Here is a 27,240-nt window from a genome sequence, read left to right on the forward strand (position 1 = left end):
ATTATAGAAGTAAAGCAAAACCAGTTGTGTTAATTTTTATTGTTTCCAATTTGTATCTATCGAACCAAAATGTGCTGAATAACACTATACAAATTCATTTTCCATTTCAATTAATTTCATAATTTTGATTCTCTGTTTTACACAGTCAATACATTCAATATAAATTTTTATCACACACTAATTAACTAATTAATTGTGCACATTTTAATACATGATACTCCTCATACACACTTGCATGCATATGAATTTGCTAAATTATAATTAATTTTAGCTTCAACAATTGAACTTCGAACGAACATATGTTGCATTTAGCTTAGCATATACATACAATAACAACAACAAAAGACAATAGTTCCACAATAGACAATAGTTGCACGTATTCATAAAATGAGATACTAAACAGTTCAATGTATTCTTGTGATCGGTAAAGAGAATGAAAAATCCACATCCACATGCTTTTCCAGTAGCTCACAGTGGACTAGAATCAAAATATTTTGGAAATAAATCTGTCATTTCTATTTGGCGGATTTCATGTCAATCCGATCATGAAATTGCACACATGCATAATGGAGGAGTATTCGAATTTATATTTTGAAGACGGATCCCTCTGGGGTGCCCTAAAAAAGGGGTCCGTCTTCTTAACATAAACTCGAATACTCCTCTGCTATGCTTGTGTGTAACTGCACGTTAGAAAAGATAGATTTATTTCCAAAATATTTTGATTTTGCCCCACTGTGCAGCCATAGAAAACCCAAATAACTTGGCGCACAACAACACAAAAGCAGCAGAAATAATTGTGAACCAGACTGACAATTAAACTGATAACAAAGAACTTTGCAAGCAGCACAACAAAAACAATTACACCGAATGTAAGAATATGAGAGTTGTCTTCCATCCCTGGTATTTCGTACTCGTTGTACTGCTGCAACCCATGTAAAATAGACCAAAGCTAAATACAAAAACAAAAATTATCTCTGTAGCAGCTAGTCAACAAACTGGCCTAGCAAGTCATGCAAACTTCTCGCCATCTAGTCAATCTCTTAACACATAATATTACAGTATTGGCTCCATAGTATTAGAAAGATTGAAAGAAAATGAACTTAAATATAGCTAGTACTTTCATAAGATCAGTTTTCCGTAAATATATTGTTGTAAACGTGATGTTTATTGTATTCACAACTTTCTCCAAAAGATCAAATTGGTACAAAATTGCTTATTTTGTTTACTTCTTTTTCGCATATATTTCATTTCCCACAATATCATCACAGTAGCAGGGTGGACTCTAAGAACCACATCCGATGCTTGTCGAGATGACTTAGCATAGACTCTGTCATTTTGTTTGTTGAAAGACTCGTCTACTGTGAACATTTTCATATTTGTAAACGGAATTCTCCTAAGGACGCAATTTGCGTACTGTCGAAGCAGTACTTGATTTTTGCTTCAGTACATCGCAATTAGATTTCCTTATGTCTCTTGTATGCCCGACGTCCCGAGTCTTATATAATGTAATACCTTTATTATATTAATTTGCCGCGACATTATTTGCAGCTTTCGTAGCAGCAAATAATGTCGAACTCGGTTCTCAAAAGTTTTAATAGCTCTGAGTGTCCGCACCCAGCGCGGACGACCATATTTTCTACAGTCAACCACTTGATGTGTATCTTCAAAAAATTTAACAGCACTATACACAAAATTACGTGTAACCCCTTGGGGCAGCTCTTGATGAATCCTCACCAAAGATATTTTCTGTGGAAGCATTACCACTTGGAGATTATTGATAATTTCGCTTGTTTGACGTACCCGTTTATTATCAAAAATTTGTTCACTCGATGCATATGATTTTTTTTTTTTTTGATGTAATCAGGTTTCAGACAGCTCCATAAGCCGATCAGTGAACACACAGTGTTTTGTCTATGATCGTACGTGGCTGATGATCACTGAACCTGTCGATTAAAATTTTGCCACCACATGTTGACCGTAAAATGGGGTGAGACGCTCATTAATGACACATTTTAAAAATAACGTTTTATCCCTATCACATGTGACACTCTACAAAATGTTTGTATGAAAAATGAAACAAAAGCTCTTATAATTCACACTCTCCTGTCATTAATACACCTGATTCCCCTAATGATCACTGGTAGTTCCTTACCAATCTCATACGACTACCAGTCTCCTTTAGGAAAAAAACCAGCATCTGTACCTATCTTAGATTCATTTGTGAAGACAGCACGCCTTTCAAACAGACTATCTGATCCATTTTTGGGAACTTCAATCGGTGAACCTTCCAATAACAATTCAAACTCATAGCATCCCCACCAGACATCGCAACTACAAGTAAATAAACGATGTGCAAATCCTATTTTTCATACTGGGTCTTCATTCTTCCGACCTCTTGTCTCCAAAGTTATTAGAGTAACGTTGATTGCCAGAAGCCACAGTATAAGGTTATAAAACCCCTTGTGGCTTTCCTCTGATATACTTTCACATTAAACTCAAATCCCCTAGGCTTGAATTATGCTTCAATTCACCAAGAAATCTTTGAGCCTAAGTACTAACTAAACTTGAATGGCCTCAATCTTAATATTATGCAAAGGCTCCCTCGATATCGAACAACTCAGTCAACGAATAAAATTTTATATATCTGTTTTGACACACAAAATTTCTTTTTTTGAAATACACTAAGTACTTTCATATCCTTATCAAAACATTTCATTCTTTTATTTAATAACCCATACTAATTGTGGTAGCAAATACTGTTCCATCTGTACATACGAGTACATAAGTATGTATATTTTGACCGGTAGCAGAAAGCAAAGTGCGTAGTCGCGCATTGTGCTGTTTTTGACTCAGTTCTCTTTGTTGTTTCATTGTTTTTTTCTAAATTGTGGAAATATTTTTATAAATTTAACAACATCAGCACCATTCTGCAATACAAAATCTTGTAGAAACAATTTTTAAAAGATGCACTCATGTATTTAAAAGAACAAAAAAAAAAGACTGGTGCTTTCCTACAAATAAAAATTTCTTTCCTGTTTCTTGTGATTTCGGTTGCACGGGCGGCAAAATGTTAATATGTATATTAACACACACACTCAGCAATCCCAAAAACATTTACGACAATTCTGCACCTTTACATTGAAGAGTTCATTCAGTTCCTTGTAAAACATATAAAAAACCGGCGCCGACTTCACCCGTTTATTTATTATTTTGAATAAAATATTTTTCTTTATAACCAAGCAGTTTATTCGAAAAGTATCCACGCTGAAGACGCTTAGTTTCGAAATAAATTGTAGATTTTGAATTTACATATATTTTTTGTTCAGCGCCATTTCTCTAAATATTTGTGAAATTGTGGAAATAATTTTGGAAATTTGTGCAAAAATGCTATTTCAAAATCTATTTAGAAATGTTTATAAGATGGGTAAAAATTATGATAAAGGTGAAAAAGTGAATATTTAATTGATTTTATTTTATTTGTGATAACGATTTTTAAATTAAAATTTTAATCGATTATTTTTTTGTATTTGTTTTTATTCTTTCGCCAGAGTGTGATTGTGGTTGCTTGGATTCATACAATTCATCATCAGCAGCATCATCATCCGCAATAGTTGTTGCTGGCAATAGTGGCTCAGGTCATTTCAACAACGGCAGCGCCAGCAATAAAACCAACAACGAGTCTTCGGCAATTGGTGTCGGTGTAAGCGGTGGCAACGAAATTAGCGTTGGTGTTATAAGCAGCAGCACAAACGTGGCGTCCTCAGTGGCCATTGTACCCAGTAACGGCATCAAAACGGCCCACACGAAAGTTGCCACCTCTGGGGGGCACGCTAACACGCAGCCCCCCAGCAAACGCTCCAGCAGTGGTGCCGATGGCGATTATCAACTGGTTCAACACGAGGTTCTATATTCTTTGTCAGCTGAGTATGAGGTAAGTTTAGTTCGATTAATAAAACATAAAAATTTAATTCACATTTATTTGTTTAAGGTTTTGGAATTTTTGGGTCGTGGCACATTTGGCCAGGTTGTCAAATGTTGGAAACGAGGCACCTCCGAAATTGTTGCTATAAAGATTCTGAAAAATCACCCGTCATATGCACGCCAGGGACAAATTGAAGTGTCGATATTATCGCGCTTGAGTCAAGAAAATGCCGATGAATTCAATTTTGTGCGGGCCTTTGAGTGTTTTCAACACAAAAACCATACATGTTTGGTTTTTGAAATGCTCGAACAAAATTTATATGATTTTTTGAAACAAAACAAATTCTCACCATTACCTCTGAAGTATATAAGACCGATATTGGAACAGGTATATTATTGTTTGTTGTTAATTTCTCTAAATACTATAATTAACTTTTTTATATTTCAATTATATTTTAGGTTTTAACAGCACTATTAAAACTCTCACAGTTGGGTTTAATACACGCTGATTTAAAGCCAGAAAACATAATGTTGGTCGATCCAGTAAGACAACCCTACAGGTAAAATTTCAGTAAAATGAAAAACTGATTTACAGATCCTCATGTGTATTTTAATTGTTACAGAGTTAAAGTGATTGATTTTGGTAGTGCTTCACATATCAGCAAGACTGTATGCAATACATATTTACAATCACGTTACTATCGGGCACCAGAAATTATTTTGGGTCTACCATTTTGTGAAGCAATCGATATGTGGTCATTAGGCTGTGTAGTGGCAGAACTATTTTTGGGTTGGCCCCTGTATCCCGGATCATCGGAATTTGATCAAATCAGGTATTTTTTTTTTTAATTAAAATAACTTTTGTTTTTTTCATGATTTTATCTTTGCTTCTTTAGATACATATCACAAACACAAGGTTTACCAACGCAACATATGCTAAGTAGCGCTTCAAAGACTTCGAAATTCTTTTATCGTGATACGGATTTAACTTATCCATTTTGGCGTTTAAAGACCATAGAAGAATATGAGGCTGAAACGAATACGAAAAGTAAAGAGGCGCGTAAATATATTTTCAATTGTTTGGATGACATTGGTCAGGTGAATGTGCCTACAGATCTGGAGGGTGGCCAATTGTTGGCGGAAAAAACTGATCGAAGAGAATTTATTGATTTGCTTAAGCGCATGTTGACCATTGACCAGGAAAGACGTCTAACACCGGCCGAAGCTCTAAATCATTCATTTACACGTCTCACCCATTTGGTGGATTATGTGTACTGCAACAATGTAAAGGCATCCGTACAAATGATGGAAGTATGCCGGCGGGGAGATTATCATCCGTAAGTAATTTATTAATATATACTATTCAATTCGATTATTTTAAAAATAAACTTTTAAAGAATCAATTAAATAAATGTTTCTCTTATATATTTAGGGTGCAACCTACTTCAACACTGGTTACGAATTTCGTACCCAGTACCACAGAGAATATGACATTTACGATAAATAATCAATTGACAAGTCAAGTGCAACGTCTGGTACGCGAAAGACCTTTAGCTTATGAGAATCTTTATCAAATCTATGGTGGACGCAATGTAGGTCGTCAGTACGCCCAGGGTCGTACAGATACGTTCCAACATCAATTGGTTTCAAATATCTTATGTCCACCATCGTATCAAGCAATGCCCAGTCCCACCAAACATGTCGTCGTTGGCAGTACAATGCAACCACCATTGCAAGTAAGTATTTGTTTATGTAAAAGGCCACGTAAAATAACATTTTATTCATAATCGAAACTACACACACAGATTAATTTCAATTGATGTTAATTAAACTTTTGATTTAAAATGTAAAAAAAAAAACAAAATTGTACAAAACTGACTGATGATTTATTTAATTATAAAAATTAAGCAAATATATAGAGTATGTTCAATAATAAAGGCAAAGTATAACAAGTAGTCCAACTCTTTGACAGCAGTACCTAACTCTATACATGTGTTAGTGAAAAAGTACCTAAGTCTAAATATGTGTTAGTTACAAAAATGTATATGTGTTGGTTCGTTTTGAATTTTCACCATACACACAGAGTTCTAAAAAAATGTTTAAATTTTAATCTATTTAAATTTTGTTCTATTTTCAATACCAAAAATTGAAACTCTGTTCTATATTTTAAAACCTACCACAAACAAAATAAAACGTCAAAATTAATAAAAAAAATATTTTTTAGTTTGTGCGAAATGGACTTGCTTCGGAAAAGAAAAAGTGCTAAATGTGTTGAAAAAAATTATAAAATAATGTGTGTTAGTGAATTTACGCGTTTCAAACTATATTTATTGGACAATTTATAGTTAAAATTTCGAGACTTTAGATGTGTATAATTCTCTCACAAGGGTGTTGAATTTACACAGTACCCGTATATGTGAGAGAGTAAATTTATAAAATAGAGAGTTGGACTACTTGGTATACTTTGAATAAAGGTATCAAAATGTATTATATATTTAAATAAAAATAAATGAAAAAAATAACGAATTGCTCTTAAAAAAGAAGGTGTGGAAATAATGTAGCAATTTTTTGATATTTTGTTTAATTTATTAATGGAATATGTATTAATATATTATAATGTTTTTGATTTATGTACATCTCATCAAGAATATTTTGAAAATGTTCACCTACAAACATTCATATCAATTCAACTGCGATTTAATGTAGCCCTTGGTGATACATTTTCCAGTGGCTGCCGCAATCTCCAAGAAATATGATATTTTTACCAGAAAAGGGTTATAAGATTTCAAAAGTCTAACTATAAAATAATTAACTAGTTACTATTAGATACGATTGCACCCAAGTACCATGTGGTATTAGACCGTGTGTAAAATAAATTTGTTACGAGCATGCGAAGTTGTACTATGAAATTTCAATGCCATGTCGAGTGTGTCTCCTTCTAGCCTACGTTCGAAATAAAGCCTAGTTCAATAAATTCGATTGATTGATTGATTGAATGATTTTCGTTCCCAATACAATTATATTTTAGCTGCGACATGACTGGATCCCCTCTGGAACAAGTATTTTAAAGAAAACCTACTGTAAAAATAAATTCGTCGAATAGCCATACTCCATCATTCCCAGTGAAATTTTTATTTTATCTCCAATTGGAAATCGTCGAAACTAATAATTCATATAAAATTGATTTAGTTATTTGGAATACCATACACAACTTCTTGGTCAACTAGTGATAGCCTTCCGCAGCACCACATAATCGTTGATGTTTTGAACTTATCCAAAGCCTCTGACATGGTCGATCTAATACAGCACATCAAGAACTCTACTCTTCCCAATGATGTTAAACGCTGGTTTGCCAACTATTTTAGTGGCCAACTATATTAGTTCAGAGGCCAAAAATCCAAATAAAGCTAGATAATAATGGACAAGCCACAAGAAAGAGTACTTTCACCATTCCTCTTCAAAATATATTTTGCAAGGCTATCTGAACCTGCTTCCAGCACTATTTTCTCATCAGGTGTGAACATCAAAGAAATAAGAGCTAAAATGTTCCAATATCTTATATTATATTTAATTGAGGTTATCAACTGCGAAATCTCATCAACTCTTGTACCAATTAGGTAAGGATGGTTCATAACATTTCGGTCTAATTCAGGGGTAGTCTTTGACAGCCTTCTTCACTTTTCCTCACATGCAACCTACATTAACCAAAATGTAAGAATCCGAAACTAACTCTAGCTGGCACCTCTTGGGGCAAGAACTAGGAGATGGTAGTAGGGACATATTTATAAGGCAATTGTTCGATCTCTTCTCAATGATGCCGCACCAATATGGACCTCACTCTTCAGCTACAACCAATGGCGAGATCTATGCAATATATAATGTGTTGTTAAACAGATAGTTGAAGTTGGCTTGTCACCTTTATAGTCTACTATCAGATTCTGATACAGGATCATCAAGCATTAATTGAAATGTGCAAACAAGGATCTCAAAAACAACAAGGTTAGTCCAGTTTCCTGAACTGCTGCCGTCAACGTATTGTTTAAGGCACGTGAAACTGTTACTCTGCCTACCCCCGTAGCCCTCACGATTTTATGCATTTATACAATGGTCCCAGTTGGTCCAGTAACTTGTGCCCCATTGAGCTATCTATAATTAAGATCAAGTCGAGGTTTCACAAAAAGCACAAATAATTAAAAATTATGTAAATTTTTCTAGAAAGAACTCTAGACAACACTGAATCTGTTACAACATCAGAAACAAAGCAAGAGTTTAAACTGAGATATATCCTATTGAGGTGTATCTTATGGAGAACTTTTTCAGTTACTTTTTCAATTGCTCATTTAATACTTTTGCAGTTCAAAATATATTAACTCGTTTCCTTTATTTTTTTAATTATATTTTTAAATAATTAAGTTCAAATAAATTTAATCTGTGTGTTTAGCTTCTATTGTGAAATAAAAATTATAAGCCTAGTGATAATGATTCAAGCTAAGTAAATTAAATAGAACTTCACTTTTTTAACACAGGTACCTCCACAGCAATATGTGAATGTCCCCGTACCAGTTTCAATGGTTGAACCAACTTCCGGACAGCGTATGTTATTAACCAATCGAGTGCAAGCGAGTGGTGTAGCCTGGCCGCAAACTGGACGTCAAATGGCATTGGTACCGTCATGGCCGCAGCAGGCACCAGCCCACTCTTTAATTGTCGATCCGGCACCTTTCTTAAATGTCGAAGAAATCTATCCAAAACATTTGAATATACCACGTAATGATCTCAAAAAGGAATCGCCTATCCATCATTTGGTGTAAGTATTTAGATTATTTCACGAATCTAATGATAACAACTATTTTAGCCTTTACAAAGTAGATATACATTTTATGAATTTATTTTATCTTTATTTAATTATACATCTTATACCGTCGCCATACTTAATTAATTGTCTTGTTGTTATACAAAACAGAAAATCAATTTTGAGCCCATTTAATAAATTACATGTAAACTTCTTTCTCTTTCTAACTATGACAACATTAGCAGCAAAGGCAATTCGTATCGTGTGCCGCGTCATGACAAGAAAGAAAATCAACAACTGTCACCCGTTAAGAAACGTGTCAAAGAAAGTTCGCCACCTCATCAGCAACGTTATAATCGCACATCTCACGTTTCACCACAATATCATAACAACCATCATAATTGTAATTATGTCAGCAGTGGCGGTGGTGGCGGTTATAATGGACAAAGTGGTGCCAGTGGCGGTGCTATTGTTACTTCAGCTTCATCTAGTAGTGAGTATTTTCCTCTTCGCATTACACACTCTCGCAAACATAATCATCTAATTGAAACTAAATAAACCTTTTCTTACTTTTCTTTTTATTTGTTACTTTTTCTGTGCCACCCTCAGACATCATCAATGCCAGTGGTAGTCATCACCATCATCACAGTGGTGGCGCTAATTCCTCTTCGAATCAACAGCATGTTATTAGCAGCAATGCTGTGTATGGTAGCAACGGTGGCAGCCATCATATTGTTAACAATTGTGGAGCTGTTAGTGGATCGACGGGTAGTGGCAGTGGCTATCACCATCACTCCTCCTCTTCGTCGTCTTCTGGTGGACAGCATCATATTTCATCGCATCATTCTCAATCTCAACATGGCCATCAAGTACCGCCACAGCATCATGGTGCTATTGTTAAACAACAAACTATCACAATACACGATACACCATCACCGTCAGCCGTTATAACAATATCGGACAGTGAGGATGAGGGTGCTGATGGACCAACTATTGTTAACAATATAGCACCGGTTAAACAAAGGGCCCATGCTCAATCGCAAACCACATCATCAATGTTGCAACATTCGGCATCATCTTCATCGATGAGTTGTCGTAACAATGGTCATCAACATGGTCACTCACATCAACAAAGTCAAACTCAACAACAACAGCAGCAGCCACAGCAACAGCAACAGCCCCAACAAATGCATCATCAGCAGCAACAAACATATGGTAAATTTTTAAAATTCTTATATTTTTATGGCTCTTAGCAAATTCCAGGAGTGAAGTGTGGAATGAATCTCTTTGTAAGAAAAACCTTAAGATATTGCAAAAAGTGGCCAGAGTTCTTTTTAAATAATTTATTTTTAAAAGATTTTTTTATATATTGAGTGTGGATATGATCAGTTCAGTAGTTGTTATGAACTTATGTCTTATTTGCTTTTCATTTATCTACTGCGCTGGTTTGTGTCTTTGATTTCATTGTCATTATTTTTATTTCTAACAAATTGGATGTGGCAAATAGTTTATCTGTGGTATTCTAAATTTATGCAAAACAAAATTTATTACTGTGAATTATTCTTTTAACAAAATTGCTGTATTATTCGTTTCAAATCTCTTCAAAAATTATTTGCTGTTGCCGATTAAGTTCAGCTTCTCTTTTGTGGACAATAGTTGTTGTGTTTATATTATTATAGTTTATTATCTGCTCAGTAATTAAAAGCTCTAACAAATTACTACAAATCATTTTGAAAAGAGTTTTTAATGAAAATATTTTACATACAGTTTTTATCTGCTGAACAATACTAATATGTGGTCTGTTCCTAGTTAGATTTAAAGGTTTTAGTCAGAAATAATGAGAAAAACAATGAAATGTATTACAATTATCATATAGAAACAAAACCATTACATATTTATAAAAAGCCCGTTCTTGATTTCCCCTTTTCGATAAAAATCTACAAATATTCTAGAAAATTGGGCCAATAACTGGATATATCAGTTGTTTTTACCTAAAAAAAATCTGTCTCTCGAATATAGTCCAATCAATTTTATATTAGTGGGCATGAATCAATTCAAAAATTCGCCATGTATTTTTATCAAAACTCGTTCAGTAGAAATGTTTACTGCCTCAGAAATTTAGAGATCTATCAATCTGCTATCATACATAAGCAGATAATGAACGTTTTCATTATGCGTTTGCTCCCATTATCTCAATTAAATCATATCAAAATGTTCATAAATTATTTAGCATCAGAATGCTAAAGCTATTGCTCTCATAAAAACAGAACAATTTGTCGATCTTTATCGTCATATAAGAGGCCACATTTTGTGAACTGTCATTCGGCGATCTTACATAACCAGATCAAGCACGTTTTCATCACGCGTTTTCTCACAATACCTCTATTCAATCTACACTCCTAAAAAGCTAAATTGCTCTGATAAAAGTTTAATTTATCGAACTTTTAGTAGAACTTTATTGTGAGTTTAATCGTAAGTTGCCCGTTTGATATATGATTCAGAAAGCTGAAGCAAATGTACTTATTCAAAATATTAGGGCAAGACCTTTTAGTTTATTTAATGTCTCACTAATGCCGATGCGAGATTAAGTCACAAGACTATTGAACCTCAACAAACAAGAATTGGGCTGATTGGCATTATAGATTGTACGTTGTCATTATTTATCGATCAGGATTTTTTAAGTTGTTTTTTAATATATTGACTTTCAATTTGCGATTATTTACATCGGAGAGGAGTGTTACACAAAATAGATTTGTTCTTGATATCATTTTTATTTTGCCTAAAAAAGTGTTACATTTTCCAAAAATTTCAATATTATCATTGTTTTAAATTAGCTTCACACGATTAGTTTGTACAATTTCTTATTTGTTTTACCTCTTAAAAATTGTCAATAGCAACTGCAGCAACATCCAATTCAAATTCAAATAAATATCAACAATATCAGCAGCAGCAACAACAACAACAACAGCAATTGCAAACGATGAATGTAAATCATACATCATCGCAGCATCAAAATCAAACTCAGATACAGCAACAGCAGCCACAAGCACAACACCAACAACAACATCAGCAACAGCCACAACAGCAGCAGCAACAGCAACAACACCAAATACAACACAGTGTTGCTGCTATGAAAAATAATTCAAGTAATAATGCTTCCTCCTCCTCTTCATCATCATCCTCTAATACAAATACAAATAGCAATATCACTAGCCATAGCAATAGCAATAATCATAATACAAATACAAATAGCAGTAGCAGTAGCAATATGAATTTGAATAACAGTAATAATATAAATAATCATAATCATAATAGCAATAGTCATCATATTAATAATACAGCTAGCACGACAGGCTTTGATCAACATTTAAATAAAACTAATAATACTAGTAGTAGTAGCAATAATAAGGCAATGAGTATCACCACAACTACCACCACCAATACCAATAATACAACAAATACCAATACGAACAATACAAATCATTTTTCTTCTGCCTCCATAGCGTCCTCCATAAAATCGTCATCGTCAGCAATGACACCAACTACTAATAACAGTAATAGTAACAATAACAATGAATTTATGGTTGGCGGAAGTGGAACCGGAAATGGAACTGGATTTGGCAATTTCATTGATATACCAAATCCAAATTGTCATAATCAGCAACAGCAACAACATCAGCAGCAGCAACAACAACAGAATCACCATCATCCAAATCAAAATCAGCAACAACCACAACAGCAACAGCAGCAGCAACACTTACATTCGAATAACGAACAAAAACATCAGCAATTATCTTGTGGTGGCACTTTACACTCTTCCTCCTCCAATACCAAATCTGTTTCCACTTCTTCCATCCAACACCACCAAACACACAATAATAGTCAAAATTCACAACCACAACCACAACAACAACATCATCATCACAAACATTCAACTTCAAATCTTTTGTATGGTGGTGGTGGTGGTGGTAGTAGTAGCAATCATAATATTGTTGCTTCCTCCTCCTCCTCTTCATCATCTATTGGCCCATCTGCTCCTCATTCCTCCTCTAATACAAATTTTTCTATATCCTCTAATCTATTTGCCACATCCTCACATAATCACAATAATCACACTCAAAACAATCCAAACTCCTCCTCCTCCACCAATAACATGACCGCCACATCATCATCTTCATCCAATAATTCATCTAATTCTATTATCCATCACCGTTCAAAACATGTACAACTAGTAATACCATGCGTTACCGTAGGTGATAATGATCATGACGAAATGCGACGGCGCAGTAATGCCACTCATGCAGCCAGCAATAGTCCTAAGCAACATCACCAACAACAGCAGCAACAACAACAGGCTCAGGCATATCCCCAGCCAAGTGTCAAATACGAACCGGGGCAATCGCAGAAGAAACGAATTTTAGCCATGGCCCAAAATGAATGCTACATGCCATCATCTCACTCGAGCACCAACAGCAGCTCACAGACATCATCCAGTTTACCGCACTTACCCACTAAGCAGGAACCAACCGAATTCTACGACTATCCCTCACAACAACAGCAACAGCAGCCTCAACATGTTGACAGCAAGCGCTCTTCGTGGGCGGCATCGTCTGGTGGCTCTCAACAACAGGCGCCACCACTAGCACTGCACAAACGTGAGGCACCCTCAGTGGCCCCCTCCTCATCCGGTGGTTATGTCCAGCAACCAGCCTCATCTGGCACTTCGGGCAACGTGCATCCACCCATGGCGCACTCGAAGAGCTCCTCGTCGTCCTCTTCATCGGCTGCTGCCTCAGTGGGACCACCATCTTGGGGTCCTCCTCAAATATATCGTCAACCATCTCATACCTCTCAGTTGCAACAGCAACAACCCACATCACAATCTCAACACCAGACCAACACAACAACGCCCATGGGTAATTCACCCTCTTCAGCTGTTGCTGCGGCAGCCATGCTGCAACAAGATATTTACGCTGCTGCCGTACAGAATGACATGTATCGACGTCCCACTGTCTTTGTTTCGCAAGCTGCACCAACTTACACATACAATCGTGCAGTTGTAGCACCGCCACCGGCTCACAATAGTTCAAGTCGTCAGGTAAGTTATCGTTTGTCTGATTATCAAATGTCTTAATAATTTTAATTCCTGTGTTCTTCAATACTATACAACTTGGTCAGAATTCCAGTTTTAAGATTGAATTTACCACAACATATTCTTTATTTATCATGTTTTTATTTATTCTGTCTTGAAACCTCCAAGTCTGATAAGTAAGGGAACATTGTTAATATTTTATGTGTTTTAGGGCAAATACTTTATTAGATTTACGGCCCTTTTTACAATGTTAAATTCAAATTTAACTGGAAATTTAGCAAATCATTCCACAATGTAAAATTATCACTTAACAGAACCATTGTTAATTTCGTTATAAATTAAAATATTTAATTGATGACATAGTAAAATGGGTTTAGCTACATTAATAAATTATAAATCATTCATTAAACAAAACTATTTCACAAATATTATTGATTTTTAAACAAATTTTTAACCACTCATTCTTGATATTAATAAACATTTTATATTTAAGCCAATTTCCTATTAAAAAAAGAAACAAAATTAAAAAAAATAAAAACATACTTGTAAAACCTACCTTTAGGTTATACCATCCCATCCATTGCCCGCTCACATACAATTTCCAACGCAGTACAGCCAATTTGGTCCCCTAAGTCCAGCCCAGGTAGCCGCCAGCAAACATGCACATTACGCACCGACAAATATATGGTATGGGGGCGAATAAACACTGATTTAAACATAACGAGTGAGTCAAAGCGATAAAAAGCAAACCAACATAATCTTTAACAAATATAAATGATTGATTGTTCCCCTTAAGGGAACTGATAAGTAATTTATTAATAAGAAAGAAATCAATTTTATTCTAGATCGTTTATGCATGATTGCAACAAGCAGCTAAATCTACAACAAGATGAAAACAAAAACACAACAAATCCTAACAATTACAAACGTAATAATCATAATCGCCGTAAAACTAATAATGATGATAATGATATTATTAACCTGTATAACTTGCAACAATTGCTACATTTAAATAATGGAGACACTGACATTGGTAGTAGTGGTGGTGGTTCGGATGTAGTTGATGGTGTTGAAAAGGTGTCTGCCACCACTACAGCCACTTCGACCACTGCGGCAGCAACAACAGTGGAAGAAATACAAAATCTACAATTAACACAGTGGTGGTTTTTAATGATGCAACAAACCATATTCAATTTTAAAACCACCTTTGAGCAGCAACATCAACAAATAGCAAATCTTAGTAGCAATAATCATTTTCCTAGTAGTGAAGAAATTGTTGCAGCAACATCAGTGGCTGGTTCTACAAATCATTTTGACTTTTTAAATTTCATTAATGCTGATGTTAATGATAATCATACAATAATCGATACTACTACTAATAATAATAATAATACTTCGTCATTATCAGCAGCAGTTGCAGCAATAGAACAACAACAACAAAAGTAAACCATTAATTAATTATTTGAAGATTACATTTGTTTAATTTTATATTAAAAAAAAAATACGAAAATTTACCACAACCATTTAAACTGAAGTTGAACTTACGCGCATGTAATTGATTTATTTTTTTAATTTTTAATTTTAAATTTTTCTTTATTTTTTCTGTTTATTTCTTTTTTAACATAAATATTAAGAAAAAGTGATTATATTGTTTATAATTTTAACTATAATATAAATATATACATACACCCTATACATACATAATACATTATATACCTACAAATACCTATATACAACAAACAAACAAACATAGATACATAAATATTAAGCAAGACTTAGTTTATTTTGTTTCCCTCTTTTCCTTACTTATATTGCTAAGTTTAAACAAGAAAATGGAAATGTGTTTTTTTAACAAGAATTATTTTATATTTTTATTAATTTGTTTGTAAATATTTATTAATTATTATACATATTTTATATTAAACACTTATACTATATTCTATATATATATATAGATATTCATAAAAATGAAAATCTTAAAAAAACAAAAGCTGAAATATTCATACGAGTACTTTTTATAATAGAAATATTAAGCGAATCATGCTTAAAATTAATGAATTAATTGTAAAATTACTCACTTTATTTCTCACTATATATCCCTTTCTCTCTCTCCCCCCTTCGCTCTATCTCTCGTTCTTAATTAACATTAATTTCTTTACACTGCAACTGTGTAAATTAGTTTAATATTAAAGAAACCACAAAAATATGTAGAAATTTATCGATAATAGTCGTTTTTATTTTAATATTAATGTAAACATCGATTATTTTTCTCATTTTATTTCTATTTTAAATTTACTTTAGCAAAGATTAAAGAAATTTTGATCTTTTGAAAAGAGTACGGAAAATAATAAAGAAAGGGTTCATTAATTTCTAAACAACTTGAAGAGAATTAAGGGTTTTTTAAGAAGTTATGTATGTGCAACAAATATAATTGGTAAAATTTTATTCAGCATAGCTCTTAACAACAGTGCAAACCTTAGAATCTTTGAAATGAAAATTCAAATGTTCGCATTGAATTTAAGTAAAAAGAATATATTTTTTAAATTAATTTGATATACATAAACTTCGAATTGAATTATGGACTATTAATTTAGATTTTAGAAATGTTTAACTTGTAAAAGTGCGATATACAACAGATCAAAATTAACAGTATTTTTTTATTTAAATAATACTACCATAACACACTTAAAATACAATACGATTTTACAATTATTTAATGAAATAAGAGTCGGCTAATAGTGATTTGTTCTTAACAGATTTTTAACATCTAAGGCATGTTCTTCTATGTCGAGGGAATGTTTTCAATTACTTTCTAACGAATGAAATATGAGATTCCGATTGAAATCTCTTTAGAATTTAAATGGAATGCCGAAATTTGTCTGCCCTTGATTTGGGTTTAATTGAGTCAAACGAAAATTCCTTCTCGGACGATTTTTTTTCAATTAAAGACATATTTAATCAAATAATCATGGAACTATCATTGAGTTCCATTCGTATTACTCTCGTTTTACTAATAGAAATTTATAATCAGCCCAAAAAAATTCCCCGGGAGTTTGTTCGCTGGAAGTTTTTTCCCATTGAATTTGAATAGGAAAAATGAGAAAAGGGAAAAAACTCCCGAGGAGTTTTTATTCATAATTGGGCTGAATAATTCTTTATATATTTTTTTTGGGTTTCTCAAATTTTTTAATTAATTTCTATACAAAAAAAAACAGGCAAAGTAAATACAAAATCAATTGGAATTTGAAAAAAACTAAACAAACATCGATCGGAATAATAACGGAAACGAAATCTTTGCTAACTTTGACAAATATTTGTCAAAGAAACATAGTTATTGTTTTACACAGTCATATACAATTCCTTGTAGATCGAATGACTTAAACGTAGCCTTACATAAATGTTATGGGTCGATTATGGATGGCAACCGGACTTTAGTTGCGTTTGGCAACATAAATGATTGCTGCCAATTGCCATCTGTAATACCATTTAGGCAACTGAAGCTCGGTTGCCATCCATAATCTTTTTACAATACTAATAACATTTCCCTCCACGGAGAAGTCTATACAATTTCTTGTTTCATCAATGGAAATTAATAAATTTAAAAATTTAACTACAACGAATTAATTCTTATTAACAATTTGTTTAGAAATTATCGAACCCTATCAACTAATTATTTTTATCATTAAAGTTTTAACAAACTTTTATAACAACTATTTAAATGTGCAACATTTTTTTAACATTTTGCTTAATGTGAATTTTTTTTAACCTTATTACAAAACATTTTAATTTTATTTAAAAACAAATAAACTTTAGAGTTTCACTGAATGTTGTTGTAACTATTAAGCAGGCGAAAAAGCAAAAATAAAACTTCAGCTAAATGAAGAAATGAAAAATTATGTTTATTTTAACTAGAAATAAAACGCAATATACAAAGAAAAGCCCCATAAAAACGGAAAGTTTTTTTTTTAAAAGTAACGTTTTTTTAGAATTAAACAAAACACAAAATATTTACCAATATAAATAGGTATATGTAAAAAAATAAACTTAAATTTAGAATTTAGAGTACCTACGGAAAAACTAAAAAAGAAAAACTGAAAACTAAATGTTTTATAAAGTTAAATAACATTAAAAAAAAGAATAAAGCAGCACATGAAATTTAAAAGATTTTTTAAAATAAATAAATTAAATAAAAACTTTTTATATATATGTATAACAAAAATAAAAATCTATATAAATATTTAAATTACTCCCTCCTCTCTCTCTCTCTCTCTCTCTCTTCCCACTTTCTAACACTCTTAAAAAACTTGAAAACAAACAAAGAATTAAAATAATTGTGTTTTTTATAACTACAATTAACACAAATAAAAACAAATACCAATATTCCTTTTTTTATATAAATATATAAACATAAAAAATAAACAAATAAATATAAAGTTTAATACATATACACATGCATACACTAAATGTAGTTTGTACCTTAAAAAAATAAAACAAAATAATTATAAAAAAAAGAAAGATTGAAAACAAACAAAGTAGTTTTAACAAATCCTATTTTTTCATAACAAAGAAAACGGAAAACAAACACGAAATTTAAAAATATTTATATACATACAAATTAAACAAAAACAAACAAAAAAACAACAACAAATTTAAATTATGATAACAGCGTTTGCTTTGTAATGTTATTTAACATTTCAAAGTTTAGCTTTTTTGTTTTTTGTTTTCTTAAAAAAAATATAATTTGGATAAATGTTTATTTAGTGATTTAAAAGGAGTTTTGAAAATATTTCATTTTTTTATGAAAGACAATATTGTATATTCTTAATTATCTATTACTATTATTATTACTACCTACAATTATTATTATTATTATAATTTTCTTAATTAATTTATATATTTAAGCTTAAAACAAAAACCAACCTCATAAATACAAAACTGAAATATTATTAATCATAATTTTTTTTATTACTACTACTATTACTATATTACTTTGCCGTGTTTTTATTAATTTTAAAATACTAGGAGCTTTTCACTTATGAATTAATATATTTATATTATAACATTTTTTTATTATTATTATTATTGCTAACACACTTGGGTTTATATACATACAATACTATACGTTTATGGATAAATTTAATGTATAAACAGATACTATGTAATACAAATATGTGTCTTTAGTTTTATTAGTATGTAGAGAAAAACAAATGACCTTAAAATTTTATTAAATATTAGCTTTTTTCTATGTTAGTTTCATTTATGTAATTGTTTTCTTAATATCTTTATATTTATACTGCATTAACAAATCAGTTGTATTCTGTAAAAAAAACGCTTTACTTTGACTTTATTATGTCAAAACATTCAGAACATTTTCAACTAATTGATTGAAACCTTTTTGAAATATGATTAAAAATAATTAAACTAATTTGAAGCCAACAAATTTAGAATTTTCAAACATAAACTTATTCTATTTTATACCATAAGATAATCACTTTTTATATATTTTTTCATATATACCGATGTTAATTTAAAAAAGCTAGTGAAGACTTTGCCTTTTTTCGCATACAAAATGAAAGCCAGAAATTGAATTCACAAGTACTTTTGTGTTATCAGAATCCAGAGGAAAAATCTTTAAAATTTTTATGAATTATACATTGAAATTCAAAAATTTTTTCTATTGAATCCAAATTTAAAATAATCCTGAATTTGTTAACAAATTCTTTGGCATATTCTTAAAAAAAAATATAGTAAAACTTAAAGAGAACATGCGATTTATTACAATTCAAAAACTTAGTAAAATTTTAAAAACCTAAAAATTTAATCATTTGAAATTTGAATTTATATAAATATCTCTCTTTTTCAACTCATTGCAACAGTTCGCTTGAATTTATTCACATATCACAGAATTCCGTTGCGATCATAATGTTTCATTATTTGGTTCCTTCGGAAAAAAAATAAAATTAAAAACTTTCAATTTTCAAAACATTATTTTTATATCATTTTGCTACTGTCAGTTGCAAAAGTTTTCAAGGAAAAAAACTTTTTTTAACAATTTTACCTGAAGAAAACTTATACGTTTTAACTGAATGATTTAAAAACTGTTTATGGATTCCAAATATACAGAAGTTAAGCTCCGTATGTTGTATTGTATTAATATTTAAGGATGTTTGTAAGGAATTGCAAAATGTGTATTATTCAATTTTATGCCAGCAGATTTTATCACTGCAAATATTAAAAAGTTATTTTGAGTACTACATAAACTAGACAATTAACTGACAAATTTGAAATTTATTGCGTAATACTGCAAACATTCTTAAATATTAAACTGAAAAGGAGGTCAACTCCTGTAGATTGCAAAACCTTAAACGTTCCTGAGAAAAAAACTTGTCTTGTTGTGAAAACCTAATAGTGGAAATATCTCGAAAACTAACAGTACGATTCTAAAATTGTTTGTGTTATGCTGATAAAACATTAAATATGAATTTGTTGTTCTAAATAAATTCGTTTAAATAGCATGGACCACATTGTATATACAAATTAGTTTTTGCTTTTATATAAAACGTGATCAATTTAGTTGGTATAAAATGGATTTGAGTTTCAGCTATAGTAAATTTAAAAGGGATTTAAATATTTAAATAAAATAATAGTTTCCTTTAAATAGAATATATTTCCTCTACTTGGATTATGGTTTTTTTTTAATAACTACAAACATATTTAATTTGTTTTTTAATAATACTACACGCTTTATAAGTGATTTATATCAATATATACAAATATTTCATTGTTCTTACACAAACTTAATAATTATTATTAATCATAGTTTTTATGTACTCATATACATACATATACTTTTGAAACTGTAAGACGAAAGAAAAGTCCACTTGTCAGAATAATAAATTGCTTCAGAATAAATCAGTTGAGAAGACTATACTGGGTAGAATTTACAATTTAAAAAAACATTGTGGATTATTAGTAATTTAATTAATATGGGAATGAAATTTTAAACCACAATATGTTTCTTCTTCAAGTCTAGTTTCAAAGAATATTATCCACCAAACAAAATGTGAAAATAATAGATTTTTTCATTTGATGTTAAATGTAATTTTAAAAAACTCCAATAACTAATTGTAGAGAAATTCACTATATTGTCATTATATTACATTTTATATACATTTGAGAAAGGCTTTGATTTCGAATCATTCTCAATTTGAAACTCTAGGGTTTCTAGAACAAGTTTTTGATTATTCCTTGAGTTGGAAATTTAAATTAAATTTAACAAAACAGGATTTTAATATATTTACTAAGTAATTCAAAACTTATAAACAAATGCCTTCGTTTCCAGTTCCACAATAATCGATCTGATTTCAAGATCAACATAAATATGTCATCGAAATGGAATATTTTGAAAGTATTAGAAATTCCACGCCATTTTCAATTGTATTTCAAAAATTTCGAATTACATTTCAAAACTAGGGTTGTGCGATGAATCGAATAGTAAAACATTCTGATTAATCGATTCATCAACACTTCTGATTAATCAATTAAATAGAGTTTTGTTTTTAAAATTGGAATATTTTTGTTCAGATAAATTAATAAAACACAAAATAAAAAAAAAACAAAAGTTACACAAAATTCAAATAAAGTATTTGAATTCATTTAAATTTCTAACTAATCAATTATACTTTGCTTTGAACAATAAAATTATTCAATTAATTAGGAATATAAATAATCAAAATGTCTGATTAATCAGGATGTTAGATTAATCGCACATCGCTATTCATTTTCCAAAATTTTGTTTACTTTTTGTATTAAAAATGTCCAAAGCCAAAGGAAATTGGTAAGAACTAGCAAGTAAACAAACAAACTGATATACAAAGGAAACATTCTGAAATACAAATCAAAATATCGGGAATATAATTGGAAATGTTTTATAATCCATAGATTGGGCTTTTGATGTACGGAATATAATTTTTTAATTTTGAATTGAATTATTTAGTAATTTCAGTGGGTTATTCTGTAATTCTACAAATTCGAACATTTGGATTTTGTAATCGTATTACAAATTAACCAGACAGGAATTAAATTTGATATTAATGTATGTTTTTTATAACTTTCTATTAAATTTTTAAATATGATAACAATTTTTATTCGGTTTCAATTAAGAATTAATTAAATTTTACGTTTTTTTTTTAAAAATTTATATTAACATGATTTTTGTTTTCCTAAATAATGTAAAAATAATAAAATATATAATACATATAGGTACATAAAAATGATAAAAGAAAAAGAAAACAATTAATATTATTAACAAAAAAAATTTAGCTTGTAATTATTGTGATGTAGTTTATAATTAAAAACAATTTAACAATAATAATATTAATATTAAATAAATAATTAAAACAAATACAAAATATATAATATACATACTAATTAAAAAAAAGAATGACGTTAATAATTTTTAATACAATATTATTATTATTTAAAAACAAGCAAAATTACTCTATGTAACCAATAAATTTTATTAATTATTTAATTATACATATAATTTTTGTTCTTCTTTTTTACTTACTACAAAATACTAAAACAAAATATCAAAGAAACTTTTTTTAAACAATTTAAACAATTATTATTAATATTACAAAAAACCAACTACTATTACTATATGTATGTATTTGCAAACTGAAACAACAAATTATAACTTATTAGTTTAAGTAAGCTTTAACAAAAAATTACAAACAAAAAACACAATAAATAAAGCAAATATTATTTTCAAAAAAAAAACACAAATTTCACTTTTTATTACAGTTAACTATAAATGAAAATAATAATAATAATAAAAAATTATTTAAAGCAAAAAATAAAACACACTTTTTTATAAACTCAAGAAACAAAAATGGGATAAATTACTAAATATAAATGTTTGTATTTTTTAATTAAATGAAAAAAGAAAAACAATATAAAAGATTTAATACAGAAGCTAAGAAAAAATTAAAAGAAACCAGACAAATACAAGAATAATAAATAACGAGTTATTTGCAAATCTTAGTAAAATAAAAAAAAAACAATTTTAGTGGGAAAAACAAAAATTATTTATATACGCCAAAAATTAAGAAGAAAAAAAAAACAAATAATTTAAATTGTAAGCAGAGAAAACAAACTAAACTATAACTATAAAAACAATAATTATTTATATTAAATTAACATAACAAACAAAATTAATTCAATTTATATATATATACGAGTATAAAACCAGTTAAAAGTGTTGTGAAATATATTTCATTTTATAATTATTTTTTTATTTTTTTTTTGAATTAATGGTCTTTTTCTAAATGTTCATTTCCATGTAAATGTTTACAAAAAAAAAAAAAAAAACATAAGTAGTGTTTTTGCAATTAATTTCAATATTTAGAAACATATTCAATATTAATACAAAAATATATTTATTACTAAATGTTTTTGTTTGTTTTATAAATGTAACAAAAAAAAAATACTACTACTACTAATTGTTTAATTTTTTACGTTTGCAAAAAGACATGGTTAAACTACATAGGACTTTTAATTTATCAAAATTTTAACCATAAATTTAAACATAGATGAAGTTTATTTTTTTTATTTGAAAAAAAAATGTAATTTATCTGTAGTTAAGCCTTAACTATGGTTAAAATTTTAATGAATAAACTGTCCTAAACAGTAAGGGAGTTTTGAACAAAAAACAAGTGTTGTCTTAAAAAGTTTAAATTAGATTTGGAAAAACTTGTTTAAAGTTCCATAAAACAATTTAGACATTTTGTTTGTCAAAAGCAAACCTTAGAACTATGATATAATTTTCAATCCGGAGGTTCCTTATAGGGTTCTAAACCATAACATTGTGTAACTTTTACTGAATTAGTAGATAGGCCCATTGGCTACAAGTTGGGCATAAATTAAGAAAGGCCAGACATTACCTCCACGACAATTAGATCTTTACTCAGTCAGTGACAGTTGTATCAGCCGTAAGTTGTTTTCCTAGGGAAGAACTTTCAGCGAAAGCAGACTTGTTACTTGTATCTGTACTCTATTATCGTACGTACATGTTGAATTTTCACACCTTTTTTGCATTCATTTCGTTTTAAAAAGGGTTTGTTGCAATTATTATAAATTATAGAGACAAAAAGTTAGCTGTAACAAGTTTTTGATACACTCAATTCAGTGGGTTCAGGACTATTGAATATTGCTAGACCATTTAAGGAATTGAGCAAAAGTGCAATAGAACATTTTATAGATCTAATTTAAACAACATTTTTAATAAGGATTACTTCGGATCAGAGCTTCGAATTAATTAATAGAATTTAGCTTTATTCACTAAAATCTTTATTCGGTTTATATATAATTCAATCAATCCATTAATCTCATTATACTCATGGAATTAACTCATAATTATTCATAATAAAATTCATTCAACCTTTGAATTATTTAATTTTTCAGCCCAATTATGAATAAAAAATCCGCGAGAGTTTATTCCCTTTTGCCATTTTACCTATTCAAATTCAGTGTTAAAAATGGGAAAAGAGAAAAATTTCCGCGGAATTTGTATTCATGATTGGGCTGTTTGTTAACTCAAATCAAATACAAATTGAATGAAAATATTGTTTTTAATCATTTAAAAAAATAAATTGTCTGAAGCGATGATTTTGTAATTGATTTGAATTGAAGAAAAATTTAATCATTGAATACATTTTTAAAGCTATTTTGTAATGGACGCATTAAGCCTATGAATTCATTAAGGGAATGGTTAAAAGAAAAAATTAATTTGATTTGATTTTGAAAATTGAATTAATTTTATTATTTTTTTCAAACCTTTGCTTTGAATGGGCTTAATTGTTCGAACTCCTTGCAGATATTGTCCTTAATTATGTTGTTTTGACTAGAACTTCTGACCATTGTTATTATTCTAACACTTCTGGGAATAAATTCAGCTTGTTACAGTAGTCGCCAAGTTAAGAATATTTTGTCGAGTGAGTCATGGGTCATTGCGATGCAAAGATATAATCTTATGCCCCTTTGTTATTACCGCTTGCAGTCAGTATCCAGCAAAAAATTACATGATAAAGAAGTAGTTCAAGCTGAGATTTAACTGATGATAATAAAGTGGTTCGATTTAGGGGAATCATGCATGATTTTTTCATAATCATATGTATAGGGCTTTCCATTGATAGTAATGCTTAAAATCAATGCAAGTTTGATGAATCGACTACGTTTTGTATATGAATTGAGAAAGATATTTAAAATTATTAAAAGCAACATCGCCAAAACACTGTTTTCAAAATTTTTCGATTTTCACAATATTAAAATGATAATAATAATAATAATCAACCCCTTACTTTTGCTTACAATGTCGCAACAACACCATAAATATAAATTTACAATACAATAGTGGAAATGATACAAATATAAGATATAGTTCGATTATGGATGGCAACTACACTTCAGTTGAGTTGTCAGTTGCCTAAATGATATTACAGAAGGCCCTCTAGCAACACAACTGAAGATCGGTTGCCATCCATAATCGACCAATTAATATATTTAAATAGCAGTTGTATTTTTGTTTTTCCAATGTTGGGATTTAAATATTTGGTGAAATATTTAATATTTCTGTCTGAGAAGACAAGGTTAAAGAATTTTTAAAAATAAAATTTAGTGTTTCATCACGTATGAAGATTTTTATTTTAGAACTAACCCCCAGTAACACGAAGCCTGGTTATGTTTTAACTAATAGTTATACTGACAGTTGTCATACAAAAATAATTGTAACCGACAGTATAACTATTAGTTAACACCTAACCAGGCTTCGTGTTAATGGGTGTTACTCTCATAAAAAATGATAAACTTTTGAAAATGTTTAAATAATTTTAATTTTATTATAAATTTTATACTTTAAAAGCATCAAAAACATCGAATTTTTTATATCTTCAAATTGGACAACACTTGTTTTTTTGTTTCATTTAAATACTAGTGAATATATTTCGGAAAGATAAAATGGGACAATTTTTTTTAATAAATTAAAATCAAATTTATTATATAAGACTGCTAAATTTGTGCAGCATTAGTATGTAACTACAAAAGAAACAAAAATATTTTAAAGTAAAACATAAAAATAATGAAAAAAAAGAAAAGAATTGAACTAAATTAAGCTGTTTAAAGTGTTTTATAGAAATTTATGGACCATAATTAAAAAAATATTTATTAAAAGAAAAACCTAAACAATTTTAAATTTTAATAGAAAAAAAAAAACAAAAAAAAAAGCCAAAAGCTTATCATGAAAATAATTGTATTCTTACAAAAATAAACTAAAACGTTCAATAATTAAATGTGACTACAAAAATTATGCTTTATTTGTATACATAAATTTAAAGTTTTATAAAAATTAAAAAAAGAGAAAATAATGTAATAAAAATAACGTTATAAACAAATTTATGTAAAACATTCTTGTCTGTATTTCTGTTAGCTTCAAATAAAAATGGAAATTTTTTAACAAACAGCTAAAAACACAACTTATTACATAAAGTATATACAAAATTAATTACTACTATTTATAAATTGTAATATTGTATACAAACAATATGTATGTATATTTAATTAATTAGTGTAACAATTTTATTATTTGATTTAGTTATAGAATAGTTTTTTTATTTTTTAATTTTCATATTAATCGTTTAAATACAAATTCTTTATTATTTTTAATTCTAATAATCATTACTATTATTATTACTACAACAAATATATTACATTAATCAATATGATTGAAAAAATTGCATAAAATTTATTTGTTTTATTTCTGCAAATTATGATTTCTTTTTTACATGTTTTGAAAAAAAATTAATAAATCACTGAGTTATTTAGCTATGAAGTAATATTGTATGAAAAACCATTTTAATGAAACGCTAATGTTCTAGTACATTTTCTAAATATGTAGTTTGATTGGTGAGAAAACATTTTTTCCGTTAGTTTATTATAAAGTAGGGTATGTTCGTAAATGCAGTAATATTGAATAACTGCAGAAAATTAAAAGTTTAGCGTTTGAAAAGGCGTATTTGCCAACATTTGTTTACGTCAAACGTTTTGAAATAAAAATTGTTGGCACCGATGCCGCAAATTTTTCCAACCAAAGCATCATTTAGTTTTCTCTTGCAAAACTTTGCAGGTCGTTGTATCAGTGATGCACTCATACTCTTGCATTTGGAGTAATAAATCTGAAAAATGGTGATTCTGGAAACGTTAAGCTGGCAATTTCAGGATCAAAACTTGTAGTTATGTATACAAATTGTAATACAAGTTCATGGGTCAAATATAATCATAACCTTTATAACATAATTAATCTGTTATTTTAAATTCGTAACTTTCGTATAATATTCGAAGATCTGGTAATTTGGAAATGTACAATTATTTATAAGTTCTA

At 29.6% G+C, this 27,240-nt stretch overlaps 1 protein-coding gene across 8 annotated transcripts in view; it reads left to right on the top strand.

Moving 5' to 3' along the window:
- Hipk (Homeodomain interacting protein kinase) overlaps positions 1 to 26,603 on the top strand; it is a 182,893-nt gene extending 156,290 nt beyond the window's left edge. For 2 of the 8 annotated variants that reach the window (XM_065502853.1, XM_065502852.1), the window contains exons 3-15: positions 3,549 to 3,931; positions 3,989 to 4,309; positions 4,381 to 4,481; positions 4,545 to 4,754; positions 4,818 to 5,258; positions 5,354 to 5,657; positions 8,448 to 8,728; positions 8,956 to 9,206; positions 9,323 to 9,928; positions 11,608 to 11,859; positions 12,217 to 13,811; positions 14,368 to 14,529; positions 14,651 to 26,603. In XM_065502853.1, coding sequence (XP_065358925.1) covers positions 3,549 to 3,931; positions 3,989 to 4,309; positions 4,381 to 4,481; positions 4,545 to 4,754; positions 4,818 to 5,258; positions 5,354 to 5,657; positions 8,448 to 8,728; positions 8,956 to 9,206; positions 9,323 to 9,928; positions 11,608 to 11,859; positions 12,217 to 13,811; positions 14,368 to 14,508 — 4,886 coding nt within the window. In that variant the 3' untranslated portion in view covers positions 14,509 to 14,529; positions 14,651 to 26,603. Of the gene's footprint in view, positions 1 to 3,336; positions 3,443 to 3,548; positions 3,932 to 3,988; positions 4,310 to 4,380; positions 4,482 to 4,544; positions 4,755 to 4,817; positions 5,259 to 5,353; positions 5,658 to 8,447; positions 8,729 to 8,955; positions 9,207 to 9,322; positions 9,929 to 11,607; positions 11,860 to 12,216; positions 13,812 to 14,367; positions 14,530 to 14,632 lie in introns of those variants that run through there. The other 6 variants (XM_065502857.1, XM_065502854.1, XM_065502855.1 and 3 more) reach the window with 6 other exon arrangements.
- Positions 26,604 to 27,240: the final 637 nt, after the last annotated feature.

This window comes from Calliphora vicina, chromosome 3, assembly GCF_958450345.1.
Source record: "Calliphora vicina chromosome 3, idCalVici1.1, whole genome shotgun sequence".
In the NCBI taxonomy this organism is placed as follows: Eukaryota; Metazoa; Arthropoda; class Insecta; order Diptera; family Calliphoridae; genus Calliphora; species Calliphora vicina.